Source organism: the organism of the source record quoted next, unplaced genomic scaffold (assembly GCF_019419815.1).
Source record: "Pyrus x bretschneideri cultivar Hongxiangsu unplaced genomic scaffold, Pyrus_bretschneideri_v1 Contig14, whole genome shotgun sequence".
NCBI lineage: Eukaryota > Viridiplantae > Streptophyta > Magnoliopsida > Rosales > Rosaceae > Pyrus > Pyrus x bretschneideri.
Window position 1 is genome coordinate 7649566 of NW_025999435.1, and position 26505 is coordinate 7676070.

The 26505-nt window shown below is 35.2% G+C and overlaps 2 protein-coding genes and 1 long non-coding RNA gene across 4 annotated transcripts; 1 reads left to right on the top strand and 2 right to left on the bottom strand.

The window, feature by feature from the left end:
* Nucleotides 1–494: 494 nt before the first annotated feature.
* Nucleotides 495–5981, bottom strand: LOC103952277 (FAM10 family protein At4g22670). 2 transcript variants are annotated; one of them, XM_048579980.1, is made up of 12 exons: nt 5820–5981; nt 5653–5704; nt 5420–5569; nt 5235–5322; nt 5068–5148; nt 4868–4932; nt 4430–4570; nt 2720–2836; nt 2529–2643; nt 2335–2495; nt 2081–2138; nt 495–836 (listed from the first exon to the last, which is right to left on the bottom strand). In XM_048579980.1, exons 1-12 carry the CDS (start codon nt 5927–5929, stop codon nt 739–741), a joined length of 1236 nt encoding a protein of 411 aa, XP_048435937.1. In that variant the 5' UTR covers nt 5930–5981; the 3' UTR covers nt 495–738. The 2 variants fall into 2 exon arrangements, with proteins under 2 accessions (XP_048435937.1, XP_009362119.2); XM_009363844.3 differs by having other exon boundaries at nt 2335–2643.
* A 2566-nt stretch (nt 5982–8547) lies between these two features.
* On the top strand, nt 8548–9767 carry LOC125475168. The gene is made up of 4 exons (XR_007256523.1): nt 8548–8684; nt 9008–9071; nt 9462–9544; nt 9631–9767. It is a non-coding gene; the product is annotated as an uncharacterized LOC125475168 (long non-coding RNA).
* A 2490-nt stretch (nt 9768–12257) lies between these two features.
* Nucleotides 12258–14755, bottom strand: LOC103952276 (non-specific lipid transfer protein GPI-anchored 7). Its single transcript, XM_009363843.3, has 3 exons — nt 14380–14755; nt 14235–14276; nt 12258–12496 (listed from the first exon to the last, which is right to left on the bottom strand). The coding sequence occupies exons 1-3, from the start codon at nt 14693–14695 to the stop codon at nt 12402–12404; spliced, it is 453 nt and encodes a 150-aa protein (XP_009362118.2). The 5' UTR covers nt 14696–14755; the 3' UTR covers nt 12258–12401.
* Nucleotides 14756–26505: the final 11750 nt, after the last annotated feature.

Here is a 26505-nt window from a genome sequence, read left to right on the forward strand (position 1 = left end):
TATTATCTACACTAAAAAGAGTCGGTGAGCTTATTCTCACAATAAGCTAGCAATAAAATTCATCTTTGCGATAATCGAACCTAAGTGAGAAGGAATATCACTAAACTGCAGTACTAAGCAGCCTACAATAGAGTTAGGCTCATAAAAAACCTCCACTACCACTCAAAATATACTTTGTAAATGTCTACAATACGCCTATTGCTTGCGTATATACATATTTCACATTTAATACACGACAGTTTAACACATTTTGCATAACCTAGTTTTAACATGATATCAAACAAATATTTACATACATAAATAATAAAATTCATAAAATGGACAAATTTTTGTCTTTTTTTTAAAAAAAAAGGTTGCCAATTAATACACGTGCTATGCTCTCACAATTCTCCATACCAATACACGAGCAGACTAAACAATTAGCCTCTATTCTCCAAGTTGAATGTACAAGGGCAAATTAATTGACGGTTGACCCAGTAAGAAGGTTTGAGAAGAGAACCTGAAACCCTTATCGATATATATATATATGATAAAATTGCCGATAGGCAATGACACGCGGCTAAACATGGTCCATAAGCATTGTCGTAAAAGTAAAGGTAAGAGAAGCAGAGAATTTTGTCAAGCTATCCCACGTGAAACCAGCTCATAAACCAACCATACATTTGTCAACTAGCATCCCCAACCCAAAAGTATTAAAAACTTCCATCTCCCTAAAACATCGTTACAACTCGGAAACTCTCACTTCGGTCCGGCAAATTTGCTCATCATCTTTGCAATAATAGGAGCCACCTTTGGATTTGCTTGATGCTTTGCTAGATTAGCAGGGTTCTTCATTACTGCAAAAACCAATCAAATCAATTACGGTCAGGCACGTAGGAAACTCCATTGCTATCAAATCTGGGTACCCTGATCCTACAACACATAGAATCTCTAGCTTCAACCTTAATGCATGTGAGAACATCAAGAGCTAGAACCAAACTATAAAATTAAATCTGGTACTAGGACAAATCAGTTAGCAGAAAGATTTTGGGACATTATAAGTAAATGATGAAGTAGGACGCCGACCAAGTAAATCAAAGACCGGACACTCAATCTAAATACATCAGAAGATATGAATTCACAATGCTTCAACAGTAACCAGACGTTCAACATAACATTTTACGAAAATCAGGGTGGGGAAAGATGATTTCTGTATTTCAAAAGGTGATTCTTTCGGTTGCTTGATATATACATCAGAGTCCAAAGTTTTAAACGACTTTGCAGACAGATTTAATAAGAGTATGGTTATTGTACTTCCATTTGGGTTCCTACTTCAACTCTTATCTTCCTTCTCCACTAGCCCACTTCCTTCTAGTCTTACTTAACAATCTGTATTAAAAATTCCTAGTACATGTATCCAACACTTTCAAAATAAAAAAATAACACGAATATAACCCTAAAATCTCTATTACTTCTGTTTTTCCAAGTAGCGCTAACTAGACAATATCACTGCACATTCTGTCACATGTAAACCCGAACGATGACATTAGCAAACTACAGAAGGAGAATTTCATGACAATATCGCTACACGTTATTTTTTTTTTTTTCTAAATTATGATGTCTTGTGGAAACAGGCACATAACATTAGGATAGTGCCATTCACACACTCAATTTTACCTCCCACACACCCTAGTTAATTTTAGGCCATTGATCATCTTTCCAATCATTCAATCCAACGAGCGAAAATTGAGAGGGGTGTGAGAAGTAAAAATTGGTGTGTGGTTAGCAATACCAAAACATTATACAAAAAGAAGAATAATGAATGGTACTCCATTCGCAATATGTCGTCCAAAAAATCAAAGGGTTTGAGAGTTCAACCATAAAGTTTGAACTTCTTAGTGTTTGGTTTATTTTATTATGTTTCAACTCCAAAAATACAAATTCAATATTTGAATTACAAGTTTCCATGTATTGACATAACCAGTTTAATCACAAGTACTAGGCATTCACTATCAAAAGTCAACAGCCTGGTAGACGGAGTTGTTTTCATAAGGAAGAAAATATCGATGCAAAGCAAAAATAATAAGAATAGACACAGTACCATCCTGAAGAGCATCCATGACTTCTGGATCACTAAATGCATTCATCAGTTCAGGGTCCTACACACATTGCAACAAAGACAATTTAAATTTGTAAATTAATTTCTTAAAGCACACCAAATGTTCAATATAACAATAGATAAGAGAAACAATGTCTGACGGTACGATAATTCCAACAAAACATCATTACCACCAACAGTCACTGATTTCAGGAACATATTTAATATTAAAATTGAATCATAACCGACATACTTACATTCAATATTTTGCTAAAATCAACATTTCCAGGCACCCCTCCTGGCGCGCTACCGGGGAAACCTCCAGGTGCACCTCCAGATGCACCTCCAGATGCACCACCAGGAAAGCCGCCACCCATGCCGGCTGGAAACCCTCCAGGCATTCCTCCTGGAAACCCTCCACCCATGCCTGCTGGAAAACCACCGGGCATACCAGGCATTCCTCCTGGAAAGCCTCCACCCATGCCTGCTGGAAAGCCACCAGGCATGCCTCCAGACCTTCTACTAGAAGATGACTGCTCTTGCTTCTTAGCCTTCTCATATGCAGCCTTGAAAAGAATGGACCAAATGAGCCAAAAAAAAAATAGACAATCTTTTCATTGGAATGGACTTCAAGATCCTTACCTGAGCTTCAGCACGGCGACGTTGTCTCTCACGCTCAATCCTTTTGTCCTCTCTTTCTTTGCGAAGCCTATCATATTTGCGACGGTGTTCCTCAATCCTGTGCACATTTGGTTCAACCTACAATTGGAGGAGTTGCCATTAGGTGAAAAAAGGAAACTCTAAAACACGAAAACAGACAATTTTCATTTCGTAGAGTTAGTTAACCCACAATAATTGACTTTCAAGAAAGTTCATTATTTAATAGTAATAAGATACTAATATTATTTCCAAAAAGCAGTTCACTAGTAATAAGTTACCAATTCTCTGTTTTATTAGGTTTTCTTAAAGAAAAACTACGTTGTTACTTCTTTTCATAAAGGCACAGTAAAGTTTGTAAACTGAATATTAGACAATTTGCAATCTAAGCATATAATTAAATTGTGTCTGCATAAAACTATTTTTTACTGGTGGTTTTGTTATGTGATATTTTTTTTTTTTTCTCTTGTACGCAGATTTGTGAGGAACTTGTGTTGGCAAAGTTACAATTAGCCTGAATGAATTTCTTCTTTTTCTTTTTTCTTTTTTTGTACTAATTTTCAGTTACAGGTTGATAGCTTGTTGGCCAACTTCTCTCCCTATTATTTGCTCCTATGAAGAAATTAGTTGCATGCTGAAAGCTTTTTGTTTTAATGGATTCTTGTTTTGAGATTTAGTTGAAATCTTTGAGTTCCTCACTAAGTTTGGTTGCTTTGCTTTATTACCTATTCATCATTTGGGAATTGAGGATTTTGGCCTTTATTGTTTTTAGGAATGGTTTGTTCAAGTTGGGTTTTCAGTAAGTTTTGATATATCTTTGTTTGCTATTGCATGTGTAATAATGCTCAATTTTTTTTCTCTTGTATCTCTGCAGGTTTATGAGAAATTTTTGTCAGCCAAGTTACTTACACCCTCCAACAACCAGTAGCAACAGCACAAGAGTCTTCATAGTCCAGTCAAGTTTCATGTAGTCTTATTCTAAAAGATAATGGGAGACTTAGGATTGTTTTAGGACTATTTTTCATTACTTTGTTGTTTCAAAACGACATTTATTCCCTTTGTGCATGTTTAGTTTATTGAACATGTTACTAATGTAACAAATACTTCTATTGATACATAAAGTGTGATTGTGATGTTCATTTTATTCATTTTCTTGGTTCACTAGAATCAAAGTTTTAATTATAGACTAATTATCAGGCACAATTATGAAAATAATTAAATGAGAAAAAGCATTACAAGAAAAATGAAATCCAACACAGTATGTGACAAAACCATAGTCATCACACAATCGAGGAATAAGTGACCCCCAAAGCATCACATATTTGGTTCAAGTACGGAATTCAATCTAGGAATGTGTGAGGAAAGTTGCATATAGAGCCAATACATGACAAACAAAAAAATCATGTCAACTATAGGCGATGCTGTATGGTAGTGACGCATGGAAATTCGTCACCTATATGTGACGAAGTTCAGTGTATATGTGACGAAACCATTCTTCACAGAATCCATGTTTTCTTGCAGTGATCGCAGCAGTTGATTTGGATACATAGAATAAGATATACATACAATGAATGATACAGGATAAATAGAGGCAAAAGAATGAGAAGAACAAACTTATCTATGTATGACACAGCATAAATAAATGCAACCAAAAAATGCAATTACTTGACAAACCAGAGAGACTGAGAGACGAACCTTCTTAAGTACGGCACCTATTTCTTCATCATAATCAAGCTTTGATGCCAAGTGAAGATCCTTAGCAGCCTCTTCCCAATGACCAAGCATTGCTCGTGCTATGCCACGAGACTTGTAGCCTTTAGCAGAGTCGGGATTGATCTGAGATCAAGATTACATAAAAACATAAGTTCACCTTCTCAAAACGTCACACCTGGCAAGTAGTTAAAACTGATGCAAACAGAACTATACATGAAGCCACACCCGGCCCAAAGAAACATTTTATTTTTATCCGGTTGTAATAAGCAGAGTAGAGTACATAACGTTGCTGACTAATCATACTTAATACCTCAAATGAGTAAACCACATAAACATCAAAGAATATATATACAAACAAATTCTACATGGGCGAAAAAAAATATCATCACTGTATAAAAACAAGCAAGGTATGTGAACAACCTCAAGAGCAGCACTGGCATCTCGGATAGCAGCACTAGGTTTTTTCATTTTGATGTACACACTAGCTGTGAAGTAACAAGTAGACAGAATTCAGAAAAAAAATAAATAAATAAATAAACCAGTAGGAAGTAAACTCTCAAATTCAAATAAACAAAATAATCCCTACTGAATATAATTATATAAGAACTAGAAACTCATACCTCTGGTGCCGTACATAATTGCTGATGTAGGATTGAGCAAAATCGCCTCTGTGAGATGTTCAACTGCTTCCTCCAAGTTACCTGCATTGCATAAAATTGAACGAATCCTCAAACAAGCCCTCAAATCACACACGAACAGGCACATTACCATTAGTAATCCACTATACCTTCTGAAATGGCCTCCATAGCTTTAGATTTTGCTGCCTGTGCAGCATCACGGTTCTCATCAGTCACCTCAACCGATGCGTCTCCCATCTGCAAAATAATTAAAGCCATGAACATACAAAAATTATGAAAATAATTCACATACTAACAAGTAAGAAACTAAAACTGAAATTAATTAACAAACAACCTTCTGAGGAGGTTCATCGTCAGGCTCCACGGTGTCACCCTCGAGCTCAACATCAGATTCGATTATCTCATCCTCCTCTTCTTCGACATGAACTTGAGCGGCTTCAGTGTCCGCCATGTCGTCGTCGCTCTCCTCCACGACATAGCTCTTCTGCGCTCGCAAATCCCTCAATCAAAACGCATACACACAGAACATAAAACGCAACAATCAAAAAGTAAGAGAGAGAAGAGTACCGATTTTGAATCGCCTTGCTTCTGAGCAGAGGCAGGGAGCGTAGCGCCGAGACTGAAACGAAGAAACGAATTCGATTTCAAAATTTCGTTCCGATTCAACAGCGAAACAAACACCGAATCGGTTTCTGCAAAAGAAAAATCGGATACTAAGAGAAATGGATTGTTACCTCTCGAGGTAGTCGCGGAAGAAGGAGAGCGAAGGATCGGCGAGGACGGAGGGATCGGATTTGCACTGTTCGACGAAATGCTTGAGTTGGTTGAGCTTCGCCTCGTCCATTTGTAAAAGTTTCAGAGAGAGAGAGAGAGAGAGAGAGAGAGAGAGAGAGAGAGGAAGAGAGAGATTAGGGTTTTAGAGAAACTTCTGAGGAGTGAGAGCGGAGCTGTCGAGGTTTTGTTTGCTTCTCTGCGTTTCGTTTGGGCTTTTTGTTAGGGTTTGCGAGGGCTGACTTGTAATAAACTTGGCTTGACTAGGCTCTTCTAATAGCTTCTATTATTATATGGATAGTTTATTTTTGCTGTAAAATATCATTGTCCTAAAAATATCCGTCTAATGTTGCTTACGTTATGTCTAAGCACTAGATAGTTAGTCACCGTCTTAATTAATCTCTAAGCGTTTGAAAATTTAAAAATTGTGTTAGAGTAAAATTGGTAATTCCTAAACAAAACGTCCAAGTTTGTAATATCTTAGGTTAGTGCATGTTTCAATTGTAACATTTTAATTTAAGTTTGTCTCTCGTGCTCTCTAAGAGTGGGCAAACTAGTAGAGAACCTGCAGGTTGAGATAGGTAATCACGGCTCGGGATGGGTACAGGACGGGTCCAATTTTTTTTGAGAATAAACGGGCAGGACAGGTCCAAATCTTCAGACCCACGTTCCGGTTATATCTAAATGGGGAAAAAATCGAAAAGCTTTCCACTCGAAAATGTTAACAAGTAAGCTTACATATATGATTTTGTACATTTATAACTACTCAAATCATGTTTTCTCCAAGTGTGATGTTTTTTGTTTCTATCTTTCTCACCATTCAGTTGCTTTCTCCTTCTTGGGATCAGTACTCTGCATTTCAATTTTGAATTTCCTCTCAATTCAAATATATTGTGGAATTTCATCACTAATTGTTTTATTTTTTATGATTTGTAATGAATTTCTGGTTTGAAATCTCAGCATACGCATGTGGGTTTCGGGAATCTAAAGGGTATCTTTCCCCAAATTATATTCACCTACCTCATGATCCTTCGACTTTTTTATTTTTTTACTTTGTGTGGTCAGTATTGATCCAAAAAATAATGGGTTTTATTCAGTTGATTTGTAAAATGATAAAAATCTGATCTTTTAGTCATTTTCCTACTTATATTGGGTATTAGTTATGTTTATGTGAAAATTGAGATTTTTTTGTGGGTTTTGATAAGGAATTCCCCGTAGGGTAATTGATGAGTCCATATTATACCATATATTTTACTCTAATCTTAGTATTAATTTATTAGTTATTTTGGTAGAATTTTGATACTTTGTTATATATTTTCAATGTAAGACATTCAACTTCCTCTTGAGCAAAAAGTGATCAAACGGATGAATTTTGGAGTGATTCCAATTGGAGGATGTTGGTGTGTCTTTCAAGATGACTGTAACAAAATTCCAGATTTTGATACCAAACCGTTTGACTGTGGTGATGAAATTAAGGCTCAGCGCGCAGCTTTCTCAGATTGACGTTTCTGGACGTTTTGGATATTTTGGAGGTCAATATGCATATTTTGAGGAAGATTCCTTCTAAAAATTTGTAGGGGGCGTCTTCAGCTTTAAAAAGAGACCTTTTGGGACCAAATCAGAGTTGATTTGATCGGTCAAAAGTGTGATTTTCTGAGAACTCCGAATTCTAGTTCAAATAGGAAACATTTTATTTTCTGTTTTATTATTTAATTATGTTTGCTAGTTTTACTCTAAGACCTTTTAGGGTTTTATTTTGTAATAGTATAAGTAAGGCTATCCATTAGGGTTCTCTAAGCAACATTGGGGGGAAAACGCAATACTTTGGCTTTAGAGAGCCTTGACAATTCAAGTTTATTTTCAAGGTGTTTTCTATCTATGTTCTTAATAATATTTTGTTTTATGGTTGTTTGTAACTAGTTTCGTTTGCTAGGGCGAGGCCACGAGCTTTAGCAATAATATGTAGTTTCTTTTTAATTTTCTTATGAATTTATGCATGCAAGTTTTGAATTATTAATCATTGTGCTTTAAACTATCTATTTATCTTAGTGATTCGCAACCATTAGGATGTTTAGATAAGTAATTTGAAGCAATTTTGGCAGAGGGCTGCCCCTAAAATTGGCGATGGCTTCTTGTGGTTAATATGTGTAACTTTTTAGGATAGACGACACGTCTTAAGGGTTGTATGGTTTTTCAAAAAGTTTTCACAAAACTTAATGAGTCTTGCATATTCACATTCGATCTAGACGCCATAGACGAGTTGCATGTTAGATACACGTTCGATGTTGGAGATTCCAAGTAGGGCATACTTTAGGAAAATCAAACCTTTAAAATATGCAGATGTAATTCATAAGGAATTAAAAGAACTACATGGGATTATTAAGGTGACGGCTGAACCCTAGGTTTTACAAATTGACTTTCTTTAAATTGTTCTCTAGTTAATTTCTTTAGTTGTTTTATTTTAAAATTCGTTTTTATTATATTAAATTCTAGAATCAACATTTTCCAAACTTTGTTTTCAATAATTAATTAAGAGTTAGTTTTAAAGATAAATTATTCATTTGATCCCTGTGGAGAACGACCTTGCTTGAGCCGCTATACTACGACAACCTTGTACTCTTGCAAGTATTTTTGAGTGTTTTTATCTCTACTTCTGCAGGTGCAGGTGGTAAAATCCCTATCAGTAATCTCAAATGGGTTGGAAGTTCAAAAAGAAACACCAGATGCCGAAATCAAGTCATTTTTCAACTCAGCTCCTCCTTTGAAGGACATCGATGATATCTATGGAAAGCTTGAGGGATTTGTGAAGAAGGATTCGACACCTTCCAGTATGTTTACCTTTTGATTTGTCACATTGATATTTGTCATTTCTTTTTCTCGGGGATAGAGTAAGGTTAAGTGGATTGGTTGCTTTATTCCCTTTGATTCTTAAGAAACCGAATTCAGATTCCTTTTCCATTTCTTATTTACATGATCTTTTAATGAACGTCCGTAATTTTGGCTTTTGATTTCTGGTTGGTGAATGTGTAATTTGATGGTCAAGTTGAATTGCATTTGTAGTTTAGCAGTAGGTTATAAGGTGGTGGACTACTCTTGGGAACTTGCATAATACTGAGTGGGGTATTTTGTTCTGGTTTTCTTCATGTTTCAGGCAGTTGCTACTTTAGGGACTTATGACATAGCATTAGATATGGGAAAGAGGTGATATGTCAAAGGTAATTTCGTTATCCGTTCAATTTTGGTGGTGGTCCTTATCTTTACTTATGTTTATTTTCTATGTTGTATATATCCATGTACATATGCATATCTGTGTGTGTAGATTGATCATCTAACAAAAAAAAATGCTAAACTATAGAAAATGAAAATTATATGTATTGTTGTGTAAAGGTGCTGCCTTTCTATTATGGTTTTCAAATGGTATGCTTGATTCATTCAAAAAGAGCAGAACCTGATACCGAATTCAAGTTGTTTCGAGCTATTTCTTATAGTAAATTTGCTCATATCATGATAGGTTTTAGATTTAAGCGAGCTAACCTATCAATCTTTTTACTATTGTTACATATTGTGTTTATGATTTCTTTCTGTTTAACACTTGGCACAAATAGGTGAAGGCTTTGCGTGATTGGACACAAACTTTACTTGGCGTGATTGGGAAGATAATGTGATGGCTTTGTTTCGCCAAGGCCAGGTAATAATCTTTAATTGGCAAGAAAATTCATAAAGCCTTCTGGTTGATGTTTATGATCTAACTTCTCTACATCTTACTGGCTGCAGACGTATATGACACTCAATGACATCGACGCTGCAGTTGAAAGCTTCAAGAAAGCACTGGAGTTGGAACCAAATGATGGTCAGTGGTGTTACATAACCTAACTTAATACAAAATAGGCTCTTTTATGAACTAGGTTATTCTTTCTTTTAGGGGTTGTTATACAAAATGGTCCTTGAGATTTGCATGATCAATAGAAATGGTCCCTGAGATTGTCCACCATCCATGATTTTGGGCCACTTTCAAAGCTTTGTAACTCAATCGTTTCTTAACCAAATTCGACCCATAATATATCAAAATGAAGATAGGAAAGTGTAGAATAAGATTATGCCTTTTTGGAAGCCCAATAGTTGTTGGCGATGATCGGAAAATAGCCTAAAAAGTTATTGGTCCGTGAGAAAACTGGAAAACTCGTCGGAAACTGGGTAAACTTTAAACATTCATAACTTCTTCAATACTCAGCCAAATCGAGTGATTCAAAAACAAAAATAATACTTCTTGATGAGTGATTCAATACTCAACCAAGAGAATGGTACCTTTTTCGAAGGCTAACTCGCCGTGGTTTGGTCGAACAATGGCTCGAAAGTGGCTAACCATTTTCGAGTTAGCCACTTTCGAGCCATTTTCCGGCCAAACCACGACGCGTTAGCAGTAAAGAAAGATATCATTCTCTTTGTCTCGTCAAAAAGTATGATTTTCGTTTAGTATTGAAGAAGTTATGAACGTTTAAAGTTTACCCAGTTTCCAGCGAGTTTTCCAATTTTCCTGCGGACCAGTCACCTTTCAGGCTATTTTCTGGCTATCTCCGGAAATCATTGGGCTTCCAAATAGGTATAATCTTGTTCTACACTTTCTTATCTTCATTTTGATATATTATGGGTCGAATTTGGTTAAGACTCGATTGAGTTACAAAGCTTTAAAAATTGCCCAAAAAGTTTTTAACGGAATGACCAAAATCATGGTTGGTGGACAATCTCAGGGACCATTTCTATTGATTTTCATTCTCAGAGACCATTTCTATTGATCATATAAATCTCAGAGACCATTTTGTATAATAACCCTTCGTTTAATTATTAATCTCAGAGACCAATCTTGAAATGCTTTATATGTTATTTTCTTTCAGACTTAAAGTTAAAATAAAGTTGCACATTTTTTCCCAGCAGCGAACTAGATTTTGTGGGAACCTCAATGCACATTAACTCTGACTGTGGTTGGTTTTTGAATATCTGCTACGAATAACTAAACCTCTATGCTTTCAGAGGTGATGTCCTGGACCAGTTATACCATCAATGACACTTATTTACAACACTTCTAATAACATTGTATTATTGGCACGAAATATCACAGTAATAGTGTACACATATAATAGAAGCCATTCTCGTTGTCAAGTTTTGTGAAAATCCATAAAAAAATCTTTCTTTATGTCACTCAGTCTCCTAATTAAATATCTTTTAGTCCATGCACCTTCAACAACATTCACTTCTTTTTGTTGGACAATAATTGCAATGCATTTGCAGTGGAGAATAAAAAATTGTAAAATCATGGGAGTTTGAAGGTTTTCTAAGAAAGTTCGGATTTTTAGTTATATTTTATGTGGAAGGCCCAATTGAATGACCAAAACATGATTGAAAGTGGTGATCAAATCAGTGATAGGTACTTGGGATGTTCTTTGGAAGATTAAAACTCTTATTGAGGAAGGTCAGTTTATTGCTACTTCGTTCTTGCAGGTTGAGTGGAGGCATGTCTTCCGTAAAATCAATTTTGTCACTAATGCTTTGGTGCATATTGGGCTTTCTCTTCGCCCCACATTTGGGACCATTGTCTGCCTTCGAGTGCTTTACCTACTTTCCATCTTGATTGTATTGGTAACAAATGTACGTACTAGAGGCTTTTCTCTTTAATGAATGCTTTTTTCTATTAAAAAAAAAATCATAGATATATAAGAATCTAGGATTGGAAATTTTTCCCAAATCCCAAACCAAACCAAAAAATTTTCCGATCCCATACCGAACAATTTCCAAACCAATAATACCAAAATTTTGAGACTCCATACCGAACCGATCCCATACGTTTCGGTACAAGAATGAGGATTACATATTCAATAGTTCAGGAATCCAAAACCGAACATATATATATTGGTTGCATGTATGTTGAATGTTGAATTGAAGTTATTTGATAGTATGCTATATTAGAAATAGAAGTATGCAATTAAGTAGTTTGGAACTTTGGAACATCAATTTGACTTGATATAAAATTGGTATTAAATTTCAAATTGGTATGAGGTAAAAATCCTAAATTTCAATTGATATAAAGTAGGATAACAAAATTTCAAGTTAAAAGCCCAAATTTTAACCCACAGCACAAAAGCTCAAAACCCAAAATCCAGTCCTGGTCCATTCCGAAATATCGAAAACATTTTAGGAATTCTAAAAGTTTGGAATATCAAAATTTCGGTTCGGGGTTGATCTTCAAATTCTCATAATGTCGTTTCCTCAAATCACATGAAGACTACAGCAAAACTCACCCATTTACGGCAAGTCCACAAAGATTGAAAAGCACCACAACAATTATGTAAACCTTCAAATTGTGCAACATGAGATGAGTAAGAAAATACTCACTGACCAATATGATCTAAGGTAAAATAGTAAAATGATATTAAAAAAAATTAATGTAAAGCGACACGAAACAAATAACATAATCTCCGAATCTGTGAGCTCATGACCCTAATATCGATTGTTGTTTGCATTATTTACTCAAATAAGTTGATAGAAAAGGACTAATATAGCATGACAGAAGCCCACAATAAGACAAGAGCAAAAAATCCAGTCCACTCTACCCTGCCGGAACCGCCATCGTCATTTCCCGGTGTTCCTGCAAGATTAACAGCAATATTATAACGACGTAGTGGAGATTTAACATTAAATTTACCACTTGGTTAAATGGTAAAAATTCATAAGAAACATTCATGTAAATTAAACATTTGGGTCCCTCTAAACTTTAATTTTAGCTGATTTATTCCCACAACTTTTATAATGAACCAATTTTTCTCTAAACTTTAATTTTAGCTGATTACCCAATAAAATTTTATAAATAACCAATTTTCCTTTGAAGGTTTTCATCTATCCAATTTTCTATTATTTTGTCTCTATACAATTGTCATATGTTGTTCGCGTGATTAAAATGATTGGAAAGTTAGATGAAATTTTTTAAAAGCTAGCGTTGTGGAAAATTGCCTATTTATAAAAATTCATGAAAATAATCAACTAAAATTACAGTTTTAAAAAAAATTGATTAATTATAAAAGTTCAAAGAATAATTAGATAAAATTAAGTTAAAAAAATTGATAACTCTATACAAATTCAGGTGATAAATGTACAAACATGGCATGACATAACTGCTTACTCCTGATGCTTTTGACTTATGAGCACTTGAAATTTCAACTTTGTTTTATTATTATTTGCTGCCCAACTGCAAAGACGTGGGAAATATTTCCTTTTTCTATTTTTTTTATTGCTTTTGAATTTTTAACAGGGCCAGTCAGATTTGGTGGCACCGACTGAAGTTAGCAAATTATATTCAAAAACACATGGCATGTCCAAGTGAAGTGCCCTTTCTTTACCTACTATTCCCTAGGTACACCAACTTCCTACCAACTACAACTTTTAAAATCCAAACTTGTAAATTTATTAAGAGGAATGTTATTCGTATTATATTTGTGTATCGTATTTTTATATCATTTTAGATGACATTTAATGTGAACAACCACATCATTTGCATTAATCATATTTTTAAATTTAATTCATTATTTAATAAACTAATAATTAAAAAAACTAGTTAATTAAATGATGATTATGATATACGATGAGTCTTTCTCCTTCTTTTTCTTGAGTTTTTCAAATTTTTCAAATGATATGATTATCCGCATCATATACCATCTAAGATGATATAGAAATATAGTATAAAAATATGGTATGAATAACATTACTCATTTGTTAATCAGATGCTACCAATGCGATGAGTTTTTGTGTAAATATCTTTCCTCTTCTAACGCTAATGCTTATGTGGTCTTGTGAAACTTATCATTTTGTTAGAAAACGTTGAATAAGTTTAGATTTAAAGAACAATAGTCATTTTTTTTCTTTTTATACAAACGGTATTATTTATATTAAAAGGTGTAAGAATTAGTTAAGCTTAATAATAAGTCAACCATGATAATATGATTCAAATCCGATTTTGAAACTATGACAGTGCTCATAATTATCATTGACTATGAACTCCCAATTCTGCTATCAATCTATCCATAAATCACTAGTTGTTCAAATTGGATGTTGATGCCTGTGCTCAGTTTATGATCTCCATTTTAATTAAACACCATTATCAGTCATTTAAAAATAAATCCCATCTTTGCTACTACCCAATTGAATTTTGAATTTTGATCCAAACAAGTAAAAAGAAAGAGAAGGTAAGTGGACGTAACCACAAGTAAAAAGGAGTTGAGCTTTTGCATGATACTGTGAATTCGAATCCCGACGGGTAATTAATCTAACACCTAATTTATCAAAATTTATTTTCCGACAAAATAAAAGTAAACAGAAAGATAAGTTTGTACCTGTGGCTGCAGGTGGGGATTGTGTAGGAGCAACTACGACAGCTGCAAATTCAAAACACCAAAACATATTAGTTAGCTCAAGATCTTAAACGGGTGCGTTTAGAAAAATCCAAATTAAACTAAAGAGTGCACTGAGCAAAAGTACTTTTGCATTTGGATGTATCAAGTGATTGGCCGCAAGCGGTGGCGATTCTGAGAGCGGAAGTGATGTTGCTGCCCAAACTCTCGAGAAGTCCGGGAGTGTAAAAGAGGTTGCAGAGACACGGAAGCTGGGTGGCCACCGTCTGCTTGATGGCGGTGCAGCAGGTGGCAGATGGTTGAGCTGTGCTGTTGAGGTAGTCCGCGCACGGCAGAAGGTCCTGAGCACAACCCGGCGTCGTTTGACCGGCCGCCGATCCGAATAAACTTAACAACAGAACCACCGTGGCCACCTCCAACATGGAAATGCTGTAGCAGCCCATCTCTCTCTCGTCTCTTTTCTCTCTAATAAAATGGGTAGTGGAGGGTGGCTCTACTACTTTTTCGATTGCTTATGCGGATTTTATGTACAGTTGAAGTCATCTAGTCAGCTTTTTGGTCTAAAGACAAGGAAAATATTAATTCCGAAAAAAATGGACAAGCCATGTGTAATTTATTAAAATAGTGTTACTAGAAGGGATTTGCTAAGATCTTTCAACGCAATTGCTTGTAATCTTCATAATTTATAAAAATTACAAATGGTTATAAGGAGATTACACATGATAACCAATGTGTAAAAGTGATCTACATATGCAGTTCAATTTAGTTCATCTTATGTTTAATTCTCGTAAACTAACATCAATTTATATGATTTTAGAATTGTGGTACGACGTGATATGATCGAGTTGATGGAAGCATTGACATGCCCTAGTAACAGTTGCTTAGTAATTAAAAGTGGGTTGTTTGCATTAGTTACGAGTTTTGGTTTGTAATAATTGAAATAGGCTATGGAGTGATTTATTCTTGGGTAAATATTAATTTACTATCCTTAAATTTCATTGTTTTCAACATTTAGTTCATGAAGTTTTTTTTGTCCTAGAGTCATACCTATAGTGTTAATTTTGGAACAGTCTCATACATCCGTTAGTCTGGCTGTTAAGGCTCCCATTAACTGATGATGTGACGCCCATGTTGACAATGACTGGACACCACGTGTCATTAAGGGGTTCACGTGAAAATTAAAAATTCAAAAAAATAATTATTTAAAAAAAAAAAAAAAAAAACCCAAATCTCCTTCCCCAGAATCCCCACTCGTGCCCACCCTCCCCTATCACTCACCCCTTCTCCCACCCCCCTAACACTCTGTCTCTCGCACCACTCTCTCCCCCCAATCCCCAACTAATTCACCAAAAACCAATGAATGGCAAAATAGAGCTTCAATTCAATCAAGTTTGACCATTTCTATCATACCTAGCTCAATTGAGCTAACAATCGATCCTATGTGACGTCATTCGAGGCATTCATCTTCAACAGCGGCTTCAGCCTCTAGTTGGCGCGACACGTGCCCATAACCAGCATATCAAGCGATCGAGTTTGACCATTTCTATCATACCTAGCTCAATTGAGCTAACAATCGATCCTATATGACGTCATTCAAGGCATTCATCTTCAACAGTGGCTTTAGCCTTTAGTTGGCACAACACGCGCCCATAACCAGCATATCAAGCGCTTCTAGCCATTGCAAAACTTGGCCATCCCGATTGCTTTGCTGGAGCAACAAATCTCCATCTCATTTGTCAACAAATATCCCCGTCAACCGCTCCTCGAGCCCAGTCTCACTCCTCGATGCCGGTCCAGCGCTGGAGCTCCCCAGACCGTTCGAAGGCAACGAGTTCTTGATTCCTACTGTTCGATTGATCCTTAACACAATTGATCTCGTCCTTCGTGTGTAAATCTCAGTCTCCATGGTTAGTCATCGCAGGGAAATTTCCTAGAAATTTCAAATCACCTTGATAGATTTGAAACCTAATCGAATTTAATTCTTTTAGTTAGATTAGATTAAATTATTTAAAATTTTGGTTTCCAAATCTGAAACAGAAGCCCCAGAGCCGATTGAGATTGAATCCGGAAAGGAAGATTTAATTGCCGATTGCGAGGGTGAGGAGAAAGAAAGAGAGAGAGAGAGAGAGAGTTAAGGAGGATTTTTTAGAGTGTTTTTTTTTTGAGGGGGGGTAGGTGGGTGATGGTGGGTGGGAAGGGGGGCATGGGTGGGAATTTTGGGGAAGTTTTTTTTTTGGGGGGGGGGGGGAGTAGGGGTGGAAAAAATTCCCGAAAATCCCAAACCGAACCGAAAAAATCCCGATCCCAAACCAAAAATTTCCCAAACCGAAATTCCCAAAATTTTCGGGATGCTATCCCGAACCGATCCCGAAATTTTGGTATGGGATTTGGGATTGACTTCTCAATATTTCGGGAATCCCATACCAAACCGAAATTATATATTATTAATTTATATATATATATATATTATATTATTCTTTTATAATTGATGCTAGTAGTTTCTAATTCATGCTCTGCAACCTGGAATGCCTTACACCTTGCATATTTTTCATGTTCTGTTTGATATTCATTTAGATTTTATTATTGCTACTGTCATGGCTAATGATTTCAGAAGGTTTGATTCTTTTGTCTCTTAACAGATTGTCAAAAGGGTTTAATTAATTTGAATTTTGACTTTGATAAAAACAATCAAGCATGCCAATATTTGATTAAATGGTAGTGTGAATGAAATGACATTCCTAGTTCATGAATGTGTTCTTAAATTATATATTTGAAGAATAATTCATAATTTCATATTTTAATTTGGGATTCCCGATTTGTCCCGAAATCCCGAAAATATTTCGGGATTCCCGAAATTTGGGATTCCCGAAATTTTGGTTTGGGATTGGTCTTCAAATTTCCGTCCCAAAAAATTTCGGTTTGGGATTCGGGATACTACTTTTGGTTCGGTATCCCATACCGAACCACCCCTAGGGGGGAGGGGTGGGGATTTTGGGGAAGTTTTTTTTTTTTTACTTTTCTTTAAATAATTATTTTTTTGAAATTTTAATTTCCACATGGACTTCATTAATGACACGTGGCGTCTAATCATTGTCCGCATAGCGCGCCACATCATCATTTAATGGGAGACTTAACTGCCAGACTAACGGATATATGAGACTGCCCCAAAATTAACACTTTAGGTATAACTCTGAGACAAAAGCTTCATGTACCAAATGTTGAAAACCACGAAACTTGAGAGTAGTAAAATGAGATTTACCCTTTATTCTTTGATTTGAACGCTGATTTACATTTTGGTCTTGAGTGGAATTGCTATTGTCAGAAGATGTGATGAAATGGTCACTCACATTCTTTTTCGGAGGAGTCAATGCAAGAGGCTTATCACTTGAGTAATTAAGAGTATCTGTTCCCACACTTGCAATCAAATGTTCGATTTTTCCCTACTCAAGTATCACTTGTACTAAAAACAAAACAAAAAAGAAAACGAGGAGAAACTTGATCAATATGATGTTAGCTATTACGAGGGAAAATCACATGAGAAGTGTGGACTATGAAATGTGAATGCAATGTAAAATACATTTTGAAATCACAACAATAAAATAATAAGATATTAGGATCACGTATTTAATAAACTAAAATCAATAAATCAATTACACTTAATTTATCGGGGCTTGCGTATGAATGTGTTCTACACTCTTTAAACTATATGTCCTGGCTATTAATAGGGTTTAGCACATAATGGAACGTGTATTGTGAGAGCATATACTATTAGGGTTGCAATAACACTAAAATATCAAGCCACCAACATAATAAGTTATTTGAAAATTAAGTGAATTAATTAACAAGCAATTGACACTCACAATAATTCTTAGACGCAAAAGTTGAAAAAAGAAAAGTAAAAATCCTCATCGTTTCCGCACTTAGAAACTGAAGCCATGCATTCACAAATCAATCGACAACGGCTTACTACTCGTTTGAATATGTTTTTAAAATGTTTGAAGATGTTTTTTATTAAATTGATTTTGAGTTCCAAAAGCACTTTAAGTGTTTTTTGGAATAAGTATCAGATATGTAGAAGCACTTAAAATGCTTTTCCAAGATCCACTTGGATTTTTACTAAGGATTGATATTAAAAACATTAACATCAAAAACATTTTCAGTTATTTTAAAAACACATCAAAACGAGCATTTATTCATATATAATTCAATATTTGACGTTGCAGGCTGTAGCGGCCGCACACAATTTCGTCCGGATGCAAAATTAGGTCAACGAAGTTATGATAAGACGGAGAGAATTGGTGCCAGTTGGTTCTCTCGTTCTCGATCGTCAGCCAGTCAGTTGTCAAGTTGATTTTGTCAACAAGGAAAGCTCCGAGAAAGGAAAAGAAAAAAAAAATTGAGATGATAAGGGAAGTGATCTCGATCACCTAAACTTTTTCAAAGTGGAATGTTAGAGAGGTGAGGCTGGCACTTTAGGAGGAGAATTCTCTCTTTTTTTTTTTTTTTTTCTTCTCCTTCTTTTTTCTCCAATTTGAATGGTCACCGTTAAATCACGTCAACATCTTATATTAATTTTTTTTTTATAAAAAGAGAAAAACAAAATAGAGAATGTGAGATGAGGGGACGAAATGAGATAGAAATAGGAGAAAATATAATCTTAGTCCGGCACTTTAAGCATCTAAAGTGGAGATGTAGAATGCTTTGAAAGGAGCATTTTACATTTGTTTTCTTGGTCAAAATGCTCATGGAATGTAAATACAATAATGCTAAGAGATCAATTTTTTTTTAAACCAAATTTGCAAATCAAATGATGTGGTTATTGATGATTGGATTATTACTAAATCATTGATTAACGTGTTTATTTTATATTCGCGACATATAATTTGGTTTAAAATTTTGATATCTCCAACATGAATGAGGATCCCAGAGATCTGTGAATCATGTTCGTTCATCGTACATCGTGCTATCATAAATCATTTTAATTTGACCTTCAACGAGCGTAGATTTGATATATGTAAATCCTAAATATAAAAATATGCATAATTCGTCCATAAAATCTATCATAAATGGAGGTGTTCTCGGTGACCTTTCATTTCTTTCTTCTAGAAAATGTGTTGATTGATTAGGTATTAGACTTTAGAACTTGTTTTGGGCTAAGGTAAAATCGACTAAAGTTTGATCTTGGTTTTGTGTTGCCCTAAACTACAGGTTTTTAGAAAATATTACTTACAAATAACCCCCTCGAGACTCTCCATCATAATTAAAATATATAAAGTGCTTGAAGAAAGAAAAAAAAATAGTGCTATTTACACACTCATTTTTACTTCCACACAACATTAATTTATTGTCATTAATTTTCTTCAATTCATTCAATCTCGCAGCTAAAAATTACTATAGGTATATGATAAGTAAAAATATGTGTATGATAGCACTATCTTAAAATAAAAACTCATTGGCCGAATGGTTATTGAATCATGTGCCATAAGTTGACAAGTCAGGAAAGTTGTTTTTTATTTTTATTTTTTCTTTTTTTCTCTATGATTCTTAAAGTGCTTCTCCCTTTACATTGAGAATTATCAACCATGTTACACTAATTAATAATATTGTTACTTGGTCTCGTAAGTAAGGATGAACTTCCTTCTTTAGCTTGTTACTAATTTATGGGTGGTTTGTCAATCATTTCATTTTCAGGTTTTGTTTTCATTTTTTTTAAAATTAAAAACTAAAATCTTATTCGGTAATTTTTTTTAGTTTTCAGTTGTTAAAAAATAAAAATAAAAAAATAAAATCTTCTTCTTTGAGTTTTCAAAATTTAGACAAATCACAGTTTAATAGATGTGCAGAAACAGTTTGAGTTTGCATTGGGTTTAGTTCGTATTCGGCTCATCGAAGCTCAGCTCGTGAAAAAATCAAGCCAAGCCTAGTTCAAATCGATTGAAAAACAAATCAAACTTGAACATTAGTATGTTCAGCTCGTAAAGCTTGCGAGCAGCTTGAAACTTTTTATGAGACACTTAGAAGTAGGCTTGATCTCGGCTTGGTCATTAAAGGTTGACAATAATAATTAAAAAAAATACATGTCCTCAAGCTTGACAAAATAATATTAAAATTGTTGTACGCCTAATGTAACTGAACAATATAAAGGCCAGAGAAAGAAAGGTGCGGCGGCAATGAGAGAAAAGAGAGATGTGTAATTGTGAGGTTTGTGTTATGTCGCCCCAGTGTGCCTTTATTTATAGTAGTATGAAAGGTAAATTCCTTACTTCAATAGAATTACGACTCTACTAGAACAATATCTAATCTAAGAGATATGGTAGAATCCCACAGAGCTATCCTAAGATATGATAGGATTTACACGATCACATTCCTAATCTAATAGGACTGCAGCACTCCACCTAAGTGTGTAAATACTCAAATAAAATATTGCATCAGGTCTTTGACGGATGAAGTAGATTAGTTGATGAAGTTGTTGGCACAACAGGCGAATACGAGTCTCAAATTAACGAAAGCATGCATTGGTAGTAAAACTCACAAAACCTCGTTATGGTAAAACCTAAAGTAGGTGAAGACCCACAGACTAAGGAGAAACTTGAGAAGTATGCATAATATAAAAAAATACTTCATACAGGACGAAAGTAGTAAACCTCATAAGGGTATGACCACCTTAAGATGGATGCCTTATCAAAACCTCGTTCAATAGTAAAAACCTAGTGGGAAAAATGCTTTTAATCGTAAGGAAAAAGAGTACATTAAGATCAAATGAGTATACTTCTAGATCCTCCCCTCTAAGTTTGACAAAACTTCCAAATAATAAAATTATAAACTATTCAAGTTAGAAAGTTTACACATACCGATTCCTTGGACGAGCTTTTAAAAAGTAGACTTGGGCAATGACTTCGTGAAGAGATTCGCCAAGTTGTCCCTGGGAACAGATTTGCTTGACTTCAATGTTCTAATGTTGTTGTTGCTGATGAGAATAAAGAACTTTGGCGCAATGTTCTTGGTGTTGTCTCCCTTGATGTATCCCTTCTTCAATTGATCGATACAAGCAACGTTGTCTTCAAAGATCGTTGTAGGAACATCAACGACGGTAGAAAGACCGCTAGTACTTCAAATATGTTCCATGATTGCTTTCAGCCAAAAGCATTCACGCGTAGTTTCATGCAAGACTAGAATCTCAGCATGGTTCGAAGAAGTCGCAACTATTGATTGTTTGATATACCTCCAAGAAATTGTGGTGTCATCAATGGTAAAGACGTAGCCTGTTTGAGAACGTGCCCTGTGCGGGTTAGATAAATAACTTGCATCAACATAACCAACAAAGGGAGAATCAACTTGAGGACTGAAGGAGGCGAAGACACCCCTCCTTGCGCCTTTATAGTTTCGCCCCTGGGAACGACAAGGAATGTTTACGGGAAAAATGATGAGCAATTTTGACTGGGTGATGGTAGGGATTTGATTTTGTTGAGTTTTTCCATGTTTTTGGGATGTAGATCGGATGCCATGAAAGACAATGAGGAGATGAAGAGGTGTCTACAACAGAGGGATTTTAACTACTGGTCATTTATGACTCAGTTTTAATGTAAGCTTGCTTTGATAGATTTGACCACAAAATTAGTCTGCATAGTAGGTATACTACTTAGACTGTAACTAGCAAATACAAATTTTATTTGAGATATGAACAAAAAAAAGTTACAAAAAAGACTAAAGAAAGAAGGCACAACCAAGTTTACACAACAAAGGCCAAAGATGAAAAATGAAACAAAACTAAAACATGATATAAAATTTCTTTTTAATAGCCTCTACATTACTAGCTAAAAGGTAGCATTTAATGACAACTAAACACGCATTTAGTTCCTCCATGTTTTACATAATCTCTTTTTATATTTGCAAATATAACTTTCAAAATCGAAACTCTCTAATTTCACACAAAAAATGTAAATTTGCACGGTAATTACTACAATCTGAAGCAAAATTCAAGTTACCCAACACTCCAATTCAACAACTAACAACAAAACCAATATTCCCAACAAAGACAACAAAACACAAACAAATGAAACCCGAAATAAAAAATCTACACTTTGCAGAGAAAGATAACAACTTTACCTCCCTCCGTGCATAGTAATTGAAATTCTAGCTCATGGGTTTGTTAGGTTGTGGTGGTGATTTTGTTGCAAGAGAGAGTTGGAGAAAATGGACCAAAATGTTAGTAAAATGAAGAACAAAAACCATTAATCATACAACCGAAATTCAGTTTTTCATTAGCATTTTTCCAAAAGAAGGCAATCAATTGCTGACACATGTATAAAATCAGAGTTCAAAAACTAAAAATCAAGCAAGTCGAGGAGCATAAGCAGGTGACGGTGGATGATACAAAATTTTTTAGAGAAGATTAAAATATATAATCTAGAAAAACAAATAACGCAGCCAATCCGAAGTTAAATAAACAGAAAGAGAAAAGGAGAAAAAAAAAAGACAACCAAACTTCAAAGTGTTCCACATGCTGTATTCAAAATGATTACGCAACAATTACTTATCTAAAATTGATATCAACTGACCTAAACACTTCATTTTCTATATTCTATTGGGTTCACTTTATTTTCATTTTTTTTTCATTTTTACCATACCAATTTGTGCATTTTTCTCTGTCAGTATACCTTAACCTTTTTGAGTCCCTATACGCACCTACTTTATTACCTCTCTCTCTCTCTCTCTCTCTCTCCAGCTATCCTTTTAAATAGGTTATCATAAACTATGCTCACTTTCACCCAACAACAAAAGAAATAGAGGAGAAAAGAAGACACCACATTTAATTAATTCATGATTTTGTCTAATTAGCTTTGATTGAATTGGAAAGCATCAAAAGAAGGTCATACATTATCAAGAGATGTTCATGCATCTCAGTTCTTCAAATCATTAAAAACATCATACTTTATTTAAATTGAAAACTAAATCAAATCAGATAATCCAAAAGCACAAAAAAAAACCCACAAAATTAGAAAGGCAAAATTTAAACACAACCCCCAAACTTACAAAGCAAAATTTAAACACAATATTCATCCCTAAATTGAAAACCACCAATCCAAAAAAATAAATTAGATGCACTAACAAAGCTAAAAAATATGGCCAATATTAAACTCACCTTGATGCGCCGTGGATCAGCAACCATGGTTGGAGAAGAAGAGATAATGAAGTTGCTATAAAGGTCACCGAGTATCAAGTTCTTGTTGAAAATGATGGTGGGTAGTGAATGCCCACAGTACTTTGGCAGAAGTTTTCAATTCCCGTACAAATTGAAATTGACTTTAGGGATGCAAGAGATCATATTTTCAAAGGATGCTGTAAATTTTCAATGTATGATTAATGCATCAGTATTGGAGTTGCTCTATAAATAAAGCACTCCGTATGCTTTCAATACAGAGAAAAACATACAGACTGAAAGAAAGAAAGATCAATAACATCATCTATTCCTCTGTCTTTTATTTGTTATCCTCTTGTGCTATAGTTTCAGTGTGACATTTTACATCTGCCTCGCACCTATCACTAAAAAGGTTATCTCTCTAACTTTTACATATTTATAACACGTTATTAGCACGAGTCTCTAAAATATAATCATTCTCTCATTTCTCTTCGCTGAACGAAAGAAAGAAAAAATGTTTCCTCTAAAGTTTTTACTATTCATCTTCTTCCTCTACCTCAACTGCGCAGTATACCCTCGCGACGAACTGTTTGCTCCTATGCCTACTTCTAGTTCTCAACTTAACAATTACATATATCTTTGATTTCTTGTTTGGTGTAGAGATTCATTACTAACCCAGTATTTATTTATGTTAATTTTACTGCAATCCAAGATGGTGTGGTACAATCGCTTATCTTGAACTGCAAATTTATTCTTACTGCGATCTAAGATGGTGCGGTATCATCGCTTATCTTGGACTGCAAATCTAATTTTACTGCAAATTTTAGGTGGAGCAGTATAATCGCCCACCCTACCCTGCATATTTAAATTTGCCTGCTGTTTAATTTCATTGCAATTTTAGGTGGTACGGTATAATCGCCCACCGTGCTTTGCGTATTTAAATTTTCCTGCTGCTTGAGTGGTGCAGAATAATCGTCCATTTTATGTTACATTATTTCAATGAGAATGGTGCAGTACAATCGCCCTTCTCACTCACCTTGAAAATCTCGAGCCAGAAGTTTCGAATGCTTATCATTTTGGCCTGAAGATCAAAATGAAAAATTTGTAAGAACCTGAAGTTCTAACATTATATTCCTCCACGAATACATATTATTGCAAGTTCTTACACATCTTATTTTTTTTTCAGCAAAGAAAATGGCGAACTTGGCGAAGCTTGATTATGTTGCCCTGGACATTACCGAGAATAATTACCTTACCTAGGTACTGGATACCAAGATCCATCTAGAAGCAGGGAATCTTGGAGATACCATCAGGGAAGAGAACAGCTCATCCTCTCAAGATCGGACGAAGGCCATTATCTTTATTCGTCGCCGTCTTGATGAGGCATTAAAGAGCGAGTACTTAACGGTTGAAGATTCGTTAGCTCTTTAGAAGGCTTTAAGAAACAGATACAATCACCAGACAACGGTGATTCTTCTAAGAGCTCGCTATGAGTGGACTTACCTAAGGATCCAGGATTTCAAGTCAATGGCTGAGTACAATTCTGCGTTGTTCAGAATTACCTCTTAGATGAAGCTCTGTGGGGATACCATTACTGAGAAGATATGCTGGAAAAAACTTTCAGCACATTTCATGCCTCTAACGTGCTCCTCCAGCAGTAGTATAGAGCACAAGGTTACACTGAATACAACCAGCTGATATATGTGCTTCTGGTAGCCGAACAAAACAATGAGCTCCTGATGAAAAACCATAATTCCCGACCTACTGGATCTACACCATTCCCAGAAGTGAATGCTGCTTCCCTCGAAGTGAACACCACATCTTCTGGTGGTGATAATCATAAACGAGGACGTGGCCACAAGCGAGGTCGGTGGAATAAAAAAGGCAAGAATTATGGAGTTCAGTTTCACAACCAAGTTCCGAGGCATAATTTAGGCCTGAGCTTCAAAAATGTGAATCGCCACAAAGGCAAAGCTCATATGAACAATGCTCCCAAAAACTCTAATGGAGCCTACCATAGGTGTGATGGCGATGGGCATTGGGCACGTACTTGTCGTACCCCAAAACATCTGGTGGATCTGTATCAAGCCTCCTCAAGGAGAAGGGTGTTGAGACTAATTTCCTCGACCAGGCTAGACCAATGGATATACCTGATCCAATGTGCAACTTATCAGGACAGTTGAACACAACCTACCTAGATGTTTCAGACTTTATTGTGGAAAGGGGAAATGAAGTATACCGGTCCGATTGAATCATTGATGTTTGATGTACTTTTATTATGCTGAACTTGTAGTTTAAAAGCATTTCAGATTCAATAAAAGTGACATGTAAATTTCTTGTTATAACTTGTTTTTAACTCTAATTCTCTTACTCAGAGAGCATAGATAAAAACTATGGTCATTCTCAAAACATGAGAAATGACGAAGATATTTGTCTTGTAGACTGCGCAACAACGCATACATTACTTCGAGATCGAAAGTATTTCTCAAGATTGATGCTTACAAAAGTAAGGGTAACAACAATATCAGGACCTTCAGATGTAATTGAATACTCAGGGAAAGCTTAGATTATGTTACCAAATGGAACAATATTGTCCATACAGAATGCGTTGTACGCTATCTACTCAAAATTTGTTGAGTTTCAAAGACATACGTTTAAATGGATACCACATTGAAACGAAAAGTGCAGAAAATGTGGAATATCTATGCATTACCTCCAATGATACCCAGAAGCGTATATTGGAGAAATTGCATGGTTTGTCGAGTGGATTGTATTATACATACATAAAGACAGTTGAATCACATATTGTCATGAACCAGAAGTTCATTGATTCAAAAGTTTACATGCTTTGACATCCATTAGTGAGCAAACACATTGCTAACTCAAATGATAACCCTTGCAAGGCTTGTTCTCAAGGGAAGTTGGTAATTAGACCGGCACAACTAAAGGTTGATGCTGAATCCCCATCATGTCTGCAAAGAATTCAAGGGGATATTTGTGAACCTACTCAACCATCATGTGGACCATTCCGATATTTTATGGTTTTGGTTGATGCATCTACCCGATGGTCACATGTTTGTCTTTTGTTTACTGGGAATGTAGCTTTTGTGAGAC

What these genes read in the sequence shown, in the direction of transcription:
- LOC103952277 (XM_009363844.3), bottom strand. Translation starts at nt 5,929, where the DNA reads ATGGACGAGGCGAAGCTCAACCAACTCAAGCATTTCGTCGAACAGTGC. An exon ending in AGCAAGGCGATTCAAAATCG is followed by an intron (nt 5,570 to 5,652) that starts GTACTCTTCTCT and finishes TTGCGAGCGCAG; the next exon opens with AAGAGCTATGTCGTGGAGGA. An exon ending in ATGCCAGTGCTGCTCTTGAG is followed by an intron (nt 4,571 to 4,867) that starts GTTGTTCACATA and finishes TCTTGATCTCAG; the next exon opens with ATCAATCCCGACTCTGCTAA.
- LOC103952276 (XM_009363843.3), bottom strand. Translation starts at nt 14,695, where the DNA reads ATGGGCTGCTACAGCATTTCCATGTTGGAGGTGGCCACGGTGGTTCTG. An exon ending in TGATACATCCAAATGCAAAA is followed by an intron (nt 14,277 to 14,379) that starts GTACTTTTGCTC and finishes TTGAATTTGCAG; the next exon opens with CTGTCGTAGTTGCTCCTACA. An exon ending in ATCCCCACCTGCAGCCACAG is followed by an intron (nt 12,497 to 14,234) that starts GTACAAACTTAT and finishes TTAATCTTGCAG; the next exon opens with GAACACCGGGAAATGACGAT.